This window comes from Pavona decussata, unplaced genomic scaffold (genome assembly GCF_977016875.1).
Source record: "Pavona decussata unplaced genomic scaffold, jaPavDecu1.1 SCAFFOLD_53, whole genome shotgun sequence".
Classification (NCBI taxonomy): domain Eukaryota; kingdom Metazoa; phylum Cnidaria; class Anthozoa; order Scleractinia; family Agariciidae; genus Pavona; species Pavona decussata.
In genome coordinates, this window is record NW_028145475.1 from 4,822,501 (window position 1) to 4,832,500 (window position 10,000).

General features: G+C 38.0%; 1 protein-coding gene and 1 pseudogene across 3 annotated transcripts in view; both read right to left on the reverse strand.

Annotated features, from left to right (window-relative positions):
• LOC146480638 (collagen triple helix repeat-containing protein 1-like) overlaps positions 1 to 1,625 on the reverse strand; it is a 7,425-nt pseudogene extending 5,800 nt beyond the window's left edge. Inside the window, exons 1-3 of the transcript XR_014864738.1 lie at positions 1,438 to 1,625; positions 1,166 to 1,282; positions 1 to 123 (exon numbers count right to left, since the gene is read on the reverse strand). The exon at positions 1 to 123 is cut by the window's left edge and continues 189 nt beyond it. The product of XR_014864738.1 is annotated as a collagen triple helix repeat-containing protein 1-like (transcript). The remainder of the gene's footprint in view (positions 124 to 1,165; positions 1,283 to 1,437) is intronic.
• Positions 1,626 to 5,893: 4,268 nt separating this feature from the next.
• LOC146480640 (collagen triple helix repeat-containing protein 1-like) overlaps positions 5,894 to 10,000 on the reverse strand; it is an 11,762-nt gene continuing 7,655 nt past the window's right edge. Inside the window, exons 1-4 of one of the 2 annotated variants that reach the window (XM_085109851.1) lie at positions 8,064 to 8,158; positions 7,376 to 7,499; positions 6,646 to 6,957; positions 5,894 to 6,290 (exon numbers count right to left, since the gene is read on the reverse strand). In XM_085109851.1, coding sequence (XP_084965977.1) covers positions 5,925 to 6,290; positions 6,646 to 6,957; positions 7,376 to 7,447 — 750 coding nt within the window. In that variant the 5' untranslated portion in view covers positions 7,448 to 7,499; positions 8,064 to 8,158 and the 3' untranslated portion in view covers positions 5,894 to 5,924. Of the gene's footprint in view, positions 6,291 to 6,645; positions 6,958 to 7,375; positions 7,500 to 8,063; positions 8,159 to 10,000 lie in introns of those variants that run through there. The other variant, XM_085109850.1, reaches the window with a different exon arrangement.

Sequence of the window (10,000 nt, forward strand, 5' to 3'; positions counted from 1 at the left end):
CTCACCAGGTGCTCCAACAGGGCCTCCATCACCTTTGGCCCCATCTCGTCCATTGAGTCCTGGAACACCAGGGACCCCTGGCACGCCACTGACTGCGCATGTTGGGCTCACAGGACGTTGTGTCTTAAAAACAAATAACATAACTTCTTTCCCATTTATCTCTTATCATCAATTGAAAGCAAATTTATTTGCCTTTTATACCAGTTCTCTCCTTTGCTGATTAACAGGAAGAAGCAATTTTGGACGATCTGAAAATCTGCAGTTGCAAGTTAATTTTTATCGGTTATATGCATGAGTGACTTTAGACATTGTACGTGTATCGGTCTGATTGCACTCTCGTTGACTCACAAGTAGCCGATAAGCAGCCCGTGTGTTGACCTATCTCAGGATTTCAGTGAACTCGGCATTCTCGAATGGTACTACTCAATTGTTTACTATCTGGCTTACCTGGCCATTTGCGGGTAGGTATATAACCAGCTCGTAACTGTCTGTTTCAATAAAGTGTTGTTGTTGTTGTTGTTGTTGTTGTTGTTGTTGTTGTTGTTGTTGTTGTTGTTGTTGTTGTTGTTGTTTGGAAACAGCCTTACTTAGTTTCCTGCACTAATTATCATAAAGGGATAAGAGGCGATCACCAAAATGTAAATTAATGTTTGTGGAGCTCACTTCATGTCTTTTTGCAATCGTGAAATGACATACTAGACTAAAACACTTAATTTGATGATAAAGTTCCACTTGCTTCTTGAAAACTATTCTTAAGCGAGTTTAAATTATGTTATGACAAAAATGACGAAACAAACGAAGAACTGGGAAGCGAGCCATGATGTTCGCGACGATTCCATCGCATATCGAGTACTCAAGCGACACGTCACACTCGCGATGAGTTATTTGATTTGAAAATAAAGTTTCACTTTCTTCTTGAAAAATAATCTTAAATGAATTTAAATTATGTTATAGCCAAAATGACGCAACAAAGGAATAATATGAAAGCTAAGTAAAGGAACTGGGAAGCGAGAATGTTCGCAACGATTCGGTCACATATCGAGCGCGCGAGCGACACTTCACATGCGCAATAAATCAAAAGAAAATCGATCTGAAGAGGAAGAGCAACGTGGAGATTCAATCCTTTGAAATGAAGGAAAATACTATAAGGAATCCAAAAACTTACCGTTTGATTGACACAAAACACCAAGTGAGGCATAATGCACGCGGCACTGAGCAAAATGATTTTAAGACTCCCCATTGTTGGATCGAGTTTGGTCAGATTCCGCTGAAGACAAATACACTGAGTACAAAAGAATACAACAAGCGATCAGTTATTTTTCGAACACATTCAGCAACACAAACATTCTGACGATGGGAGTTAGTCAGCCGGTTTGACAAATATAAAAACGGCGAGTGAAAATCTCAGAAACACTCCCATACTGTGACGAAACTAACATTTCAGATTGTTGTCTTGAGCAAAAGATTCAATTACTGATAGAAATCAAACGGATCAAAGTAGTTTTCACACGGATGCTTTCAGCATCAGGGAAGTCCCCTTTGTTACATTGCGCGAAAGAACGAGTTGTTCATCCTCCCTCTTATTGGTTCATCTAACTTCCTGATCCTTCACTATTTGAGCTGACGAGACGACAAATATTTGTTGTTTTATTGACAGCTTCACGAATGTTGATCTTTCTTGAGTAAAACATTCCTTCCGTACTGATGTACTCCCAAAATAAGATATCATTATAGCATATGGAACTTGCAGACAACAGTGTTTGTTAATGTTGTTTAACAAAGTGTAGTATTAACAATTTTTTCAAGACTAAGTCTGATATTTATAAGCAGGGGTAAGACCATGAATATATTTATTCAAAATTTGTACAAGCCAGCGGCTCTTCGTGAGTAGAAGTTTGTCAAATTCGGAAATAACCTTTTGGTTCATCCGAAGATCCAAGTCACGTAAACTGTTACTTTTTTATTTCGATTATTATCAAAATAAAACACCATAATAAGGAGATATTTGGAATAAAATATAACTGAAATGGTACAAGAGTGAAACGTTCAATGACACAAAGACACTGAATTGTTAGAAAGTATTACAAACCTCAGGAATAAAAATCAGTCACAGTGACAAGTTTGAGACAAGTTAGTTTCTTTAGCAAGGGGTCAGTTTCATTAAAATGCAATTTGAATTAATGAGGGAAGTATTTGACGGGTAGCATGAAAATAGATCAGCTTATAATAAATTTACTTGCTAAATTTATTTGATGAAATTACGCTTTACCAGAAATCGCATTCAATGAATTGTTCTTGAATCGAGCTCTTAAGGAAGATGGAAGAAACCATATAATGAAATCTTTATTTATCTATAAGTGTCTATCTTATTTTTTATCGTTTTGTAATGGCAAACGTAAAACGGGTAGAGCGACTCCTTAGACGACTAACTCAGAATGCTGCAAATGGAAATGAGCGTCCGATTAATTCTTTTTCTGCTTTCTGGTGATGATGGTAGGGACTCAGTTGTTCAGCCGATCATTTTTTGACGCTACCGATCTAAAGAGTAAGTTAGACAACAGGGAAGGCAATTCTAGGGAACGAAGGCCATGGACGAAATTTAAACACAAATAAGTTAAAATCAAAAGAACTTGACTCAAGGTATGAAGACCACACCAAAAAAATATTACACGCACCTATTTGGAATTGCAGCGTGCCGTCTACGCACCCCAATTTTTATGTTTCCTCATCTTTCTCTTCGGAACTGTCTCATGTAACAATGCGCGCAACAAGTGGCACACGGCATGAAAATACAGCACAATGCGCGCTGAAGGTTGCACACAAAAGCTGTGGCGCGGCAATGTAATACAGGAATGTTACAGAGTAGAATTTTTTACTTTTACCATTTAACAGCGTTTTCGCTCCAAGCGAACGTTGTATCAGTTAATCGGTGAATAACGTGAATGTCCGTAAAGACTAGTCTTTGTGTTTACTCATGTAGTTCTTGTCTGGTTAAACTTTCAACGTCAAGAAAATGAATTCTTGCTGATTAACTCCTGTATTTTGTCAAGGTAGTTCAATTCCCGCCTAACAATAAACTAGGTTTTCACCTCAAGGAACGCCGTGTACGTTTATGTCGTTTACAGCAGTTAGTGGCAAGGCTTCACTCTTATAATTTTCTGTCTTGAATCCCATATGAGAAGTAGAAGAGAGCCCTTGCTTTCTGGGTGAAAGGTTAATAAGCAACGTGATGAATGGCTGCTTGACAACTTATGCTAATTTTTCTAGACATGAAACGTCTAGGATGCATCCATTAGTCTTGCGCAAAGCCACGGTTGATCAATAAGTGGAAAAAACAGTTGTGTTCCTTAAAGTAAGTAAAAAACGCGCTTTGATCAAAATTATACAAACTACGAGCTTCAGACAAGCTGACAGTTGTCTTCAAAGGATAAATTGTAAATAATTCAAACGTTAAAAAAACTAAACAACAAAAAGCGAAAATGAAACGTCTACGGTGTATCCACGAGTGTTTCCCAAAGTAACCATGCTTGATCAATAGTGGCACAACAGTTGTCTTCCTTAAAATAAGTAAAAGACGCGCTCTGTTCAAAAACTTTAAAAACAATGAGCAGTTGACAGTTGACAGGTGTCTTCAAACGATAAAAGGTAAAGAATTGAAACGTTAAGAAAAATTAAACAAAAATGTCAAGAATGTTATCTAAGGTATGATACGAGGAATGTTGGAATTGTTAGTGTTAGTTTTAAAAGAAACTAAAAGAATTCTACATTGTCTCAAAATTTTACCTTGTGCCAAGACTCGAGAGTCGTTCGGATGCCATGGCTACCTTTGTCAATGATTTAAGAGTCGTCAAAGTCAATGGTATCTGATGTATCCTCGTGGATTGCTCCATTCGCACCTTTGGCGCATAGCCTTGTCCTACTGAGTGTGACCCTTGGCTTGCGCAGTTACTTAACCCCGTATTAATCTACTGTTATCATGGTTTTCGTTTTTCTTCATTCTTGCTTTCACCTTGATCTTCTGTCTTCTAAGACTGAACCCAGCAAAATCATCGTCTTAAACATCACGCAACAACTTAAAAGTAAAGTTGTGTTCCTTAAAGTAAGTAAAAAACGCGCTTTGGTCAAAATTATAATTAGACATTTGACTCTCGAAAAGGGCTTCTGCTTTGGAGTACATTGATTTTCTCAAACTGGTGAATAAGTACAAACAATTTGCTCAGACTCTCGCCAGTAAGAGCGGGAAGCGTCGGTTCGTCAGCGCACCAATCGAAAGCGAGACAATTCAGAGGATTCTGCATGCACGTTTGAATCCCGCGCTTTGGATCAGCTTTCTGCACTCGTGTGATCGCCGTTTTAGCACTCAACTTAAAAACCGTTCAGTGCAGTTCACAACCTGAGAACATTTTTGCGACATGTGTTCCTGACAGCCGATACTTTATAAGGAAAGAGAGAATTAAGAAAAAAACTCTGCAAGACTGAATCTAAGAACTTCAGTACTGAGACGATGGCGAAAACCATTGAATATTGACTCAACTGAAAAGAAAAGTGAGTAATGATGTTGATGGTAAACAGCAACTATCAAGTAGCTGAACATTCCGTATGTCTGAAGGCAGTGATCAACAAAACTAACTAGTTTATATATTTAGACCTTCCCTTCAACAGTCAAAGCAAAACAAACAAACAACTGCGAGGGCAACAACCGCGGAATTGTATCCCGGTCGGGATACATTTATACTTGACCAGGGGCACGTGACCAATAATCAACCAATCACTGTGCTCGTTTTGTTGAAAAACAATAAAAACAATAGACGTTTTTAATTTCACTGAGAATCTGTTTATGTCCCTTTGTTGTTTTCTGGAAAGGCAATTGAAAGGGTCTTCAGCTAAATGCACTTCTTCCCCTCCATTAATCTATGGATTTCATTTTAAGCGATTTCTTGTACATGTTTCTCTGACGGGCTATTACGTTTCAGGAAAGACCATTTTCGGCAGGAAAAATTACACAAATAGAATGAGACAATAGCTCTTTTGGAAAGGTTCAGTGCGGAACAACCTGACGACTTAAGGACACTGAACCTTTTCTATAGTTATTGCACCGAACAAAAGAGTAGAAACCTGCACTTGTTTCCGCGAGTCTTCGCTAGGATCGCCAAAACTGAACTAATAGGTACTTATTCTTCCTTGAGCAAGTATATCAACGTAATTTTTTTAAAAAAAATCTAAAATCAGACAAAACCCACCTTGACATTGCTTTCTTTTTCACTGAACTTGGCTGGTAATGTTGTACTCACAAGTATACTCGCTAGATCTCAAATAAGCGCTTGCTCGCTCTTCAACTTAAAAAATTTTCAATGGTCCAAAACATTTGAATGTCAGAAATACTTTGTGTTCCCTTTTGGTTTTGCTCTGAATATATGTATCTAACCAATCAGGGAAAAGGTTGTTCTTCATTTAGCTTTACATAAGCGTGACCCAAACTAATCACGATTGACTAGGAAACCAGCGCTCTTTACGCATGTTTTCCATGAGATACAATTTCTTGCTTTTAATGTATATTCATTAAGTTAATCGCGTTATTTTAAGTACATGCAAATGGGAATTTGTGAAGTGGACTGAAAAGCATTTTCACAGCTAAAACGAGAGAAAGTTGAAGACATTTTTGAGTTTTCCTTTTATTAGCCTTTTCAAAGTTCTGGTCGATAATGTGGTCCACCTTCGCGTTAATTTAGCGATATTTAAACGAAACAGTGCAAGATAAATTCAGACACATTTCCCCTTAAAAAGAATTTTTATTCACCCTTGAGACATGCCTCTTTACATCCGAAAATTTAAATCGAATATAAACACCTTGCTGTTTAGAATAGCGAACCCAAACTAAGCTAAGGTGTCCTTTTGATCCACGAAAGACAATAATGCTCCTGCAGCTACTGGGGCGGAGGGACTTCCTCGATAACGATACGGCTGGTGGAGACCGCCCCAGAGTAAGCGTCACCACCGTTCTTGTACCCATGGCCACAGTCTCCAACCATCAATCCGACCCGAACGGTCCCCTTGCCAATCCCTTCACAGTGTCCTCCGATCTGACTGTGCTTGTGAAAGTTGAAGCCGGTTTTGCCATTGTTATCATAGATAATTTCAACCGCGTCGATAGGGACTGGTTTGGAACATTCCACGCCATTAAAGGTAATATACCAACGCTTACAGCAACGCAGGCAGTAAGCTACCCTGAAATCGCCGTCAAACTCGACCTTCAACGCTGTGTTGACCTCCTTTTTGATGAAGACACAATCCTTTCAAAGGAAAAAGCAAGGAAATATTAATATAATTATAGATATTATTTCATATGACAAATGTAAAGAAGGGGAAAAAATATTTAACGAAGAAGAAGAACGAGAAAGAGCAAAGAGAAGAAGAACAACAATAAAGAAAAAATAACCATAATAGCGATGAATATGGACTAATATGGAGATGCACAGGGTCACAGAGATAGTGATAATAGAGATGATAATAATGCAAAGTGACCTTGATGGTGTAAAGTCGTTGTAGGTACTGATGATCATGATGACAAAGGAAGAAAAAAAAAGAGAGGAAAAAGTTAGTGAGAATGAGAATGAAAATCATTTCACTTTAAAAATGTAAACTTACCTTTATCAATCCTTTGTCTTTTCCATCATTCAAAGCTTTCCACGCGCACTGTTTCCAGTTTCTCTGAGAGATCACCCCGGTGGGGCCTTTTTCTCCTTTGTCACCCTGAGGACCCTTAGCTCCCGTTTTCCCAGGTGGTCCAACAGGGCCTTGGTCTCCTTTGGTGCCAGAGGATCCTTTTGGTCCTTTTTTGCCAGGTACTCCCACAGGGCCTCCATCACCTTTGGACCCATCTCGTCCGTTGAGTCCTGGAACACCAGGGACCCCTGGCACGCCACTGACTGCGCATGTTGAGCTTGCAGGACATTGGGTCTGTGCAAAAACATGAGCTTGGGGATAAACACAACTGCCATTCATCTTTTTATGTATTCAATTGAATAATTTTAATTTCCTTTTCTACCATTTCTCTCCAAAAAGAAAAAGCGGAAAGAAAACAACTTGAACAATCTGAACATCCTTTGGTGCAATTTTTAGGTGTCACTTTAGGCAGAAATGTGTGAGCCGCTTTCCCTTGACTCCTCAAGTGCGCATTTACAGTCTTGGTTGTGAGACTATATTTCAGGGTTTCTTCGGACAGCATTCTCAAATGGAATTCACTCCCTTTAACCACTAATTGGTCGTGTACAGTCTGTCTGACGAGACGGACGGGTGTTGTTGGGGCAATGAAAACAACCTTAAGATCAGTGTTACAGAGCTTGCGATACCCGATACCACAAAAGCTGTAACTTACCGGCTTTTTGGCGGATAATACCGAGTGCGGTATCATAGTAGACATAACAAGCCAAGCGATAATGTAGTCCATTGTTTCTTCAATTTTGGGTCTGTTGTTCTCGAAGCTGAAATTAAGAGTTGATCTACCAAGGAAAAGAAATGAAAACAGTTAATTTTTCTAAACAAATCTGCTAGAAAATTACGCGTATCTATAATGTATTTCGCAAATATTGATGCACGAGTAGGCAAACGAACACTGATGACTGAGCTGAAATGTTATCAGAGGCACCGAACGAGGACAATTAAACAAAAAGCGTAAATATCGTCTCCTGTATTGCCAAATAAAGAGATTTTTGTATAAGTTTTAGCTGAAAATTATAGTTGCAGAAAGTTTTAGGAAACGAAATCTAATTTCCCAAATTTTCTAGCTGTTGTTGGTTTTACGAAAATATAAGCATACCATTTCTCGCTTTTTATCGACATATTCGCAACCTCCAGAAACAAAAAGAATTAGTTCTTTCGAAATTGTAAGCTGACGTTTATACGAAGAAACCGCACATTACAATTAATAAATGCGAATTTCTGAGGCCATCTGTAGGTCATCCGAACAGATATACACCGAAATAAACCGTTGGGTACCCTGTGCTATTAAACAGCAACACGCGCCCAAGAAGTTTGCGATACATCGCTAAACTGAAGTGCCCCACCTTTGTAGCTTTTCCGTACAATTTTGGGCTTGCCTTCTCTTTCTTGCTGCTAAGTAAAATCAGGAGAATTCAAACAACCTTAAGTAGACTTTCAATTACCGTGTACATGACAGAGTGCTTCCTGTAAGAAACCTATATTTAGAGTGGCTTGTTTCTGGCAAAAACGAGTTTCCGAAACTCATTCTGATTGGTTGACAAATTAAAACAACACCTGTTTGCTAAATTAGTTATAGAAATCTATGATTAATCAACATACAGAAAATTGAATAATTTATCAATTGAAAGATTTCGTCTGGAACGGATTTTGAAAGATAATAATGGTGTTGGAGCCAGTAAACAGTATCGGCCGTTTCCAGGCGCATTTTGTTATTAGTGAAACATACGAATCTTTTCCTCATATTGTAAGTAAGTATGTATTTCACTGCCTTCAACTTCATAATTTCAAGACAGACAAGAATAAATCAAAGCAGTGTCAATCAGATGACTCAAATAAGAAATCGTTTCTGTCAGCCAGCCAAGGAAAGTTTGTGACTGTTCATTTTAACGATTAGCTTTATTTAACCAGTTTAACTTTTGCAGGAATGATAAAAGACATCTGCAATAATTTTCAGGAGAAGTTTCACCCATGAATTTGAAGTTTCTGTCAGTCTCATGCGGATAATTTATAATTAAATACGAAAATTATGTCCCCTGAATCTCCCACTTTTAATGGAGGTCAATGAGTAGAGGCATTCATTTTTTAGACAACATTGTAACCATCAGCAAACATAAAAAAATTTTAAGCGAAATATTGATAACATTAAATCACAGTGACAGATGCTTATGAAAGAGGTATACATTGTTCACTGAAGTATGATTTGCGTTCGTCATCGTGTAAGTTTCAAGGATTAATGAAGTTTTGCATGACTGATCAGAATAATAGTAAGATAATTCAGTCAGGTTTATGGGATTGGAAGGGATACACAGCTGCTACGTCCTGTTTTTGTTTGCTTCCAATATTTCGTCTTGTAAACGTTTAGCGGGCTAAGCACGATTTGGAGTATTTCATGGTGATTAGAAGTTGTAATTATGCCTTCTGTGGCTTGTTTTTCACGTCTGTTTGATCACTTTCTTCAAGTCTGACCTCTCACGTTTATCTGTTTAGCGACTGCGGGTCTTACCATTACGTTTAAACGTCTTAGTCGTTACAGCCGAACAGAGCCGTTGCGCAAACATTTCAGTTAAAGTGAGCATATCCTAATTTTTAAAATCATGTGATCAGAACAGAAAGGACCTAAATTAAAGTCAAACGGCGTACACGTGTGAAAATTGAAAACAGTGTTGAAAGTTGAAGATCACCAAGGTGCAAAACGTGACGAATTTGAATTTGTATAGTAGTTATGACGACATGACCACGCATTTCGATTCACCACGATATTTATATTGTGCACGGTTCAGTTGGAGAAGACTCAATTCCATAAAATATATCGCGTAGTTCTTTACGTTTTTCGTCCATTTCTGGGAAACTTTGTAAAATTAAGCGATGGAAACCCGAGTTAAGTTTGTCTGATTTGCACACGTCATCTGATGGACGTACGGCCGTACGTATGTTGACAAATGTACCATGACGACGCCAATAGGAATTAGATAGGGAAGCACCCGCACTATGTTATAAATATATAATGGTGATAAGGGGTGTGGTCTAACTCTTTAGTTCAATTTTATTTCATTTATTTATTTTATTTTATTTTATTTTATTTTATTTTTTTCAAGTTTTAAGGACTTTTTCTCTGTGATGCGTAGCACTAATTACATGCGTTTAATGACAATTTTTAAACTTTAAGAACTTCAGTACTAAGACGATGGCAAAAACCGTTGAGTATTGACTCCATTTTACTGGAAAGGAAAATGAGGAACGATGTTGATGATACACGACAACAATCAAGTATCTGAACATT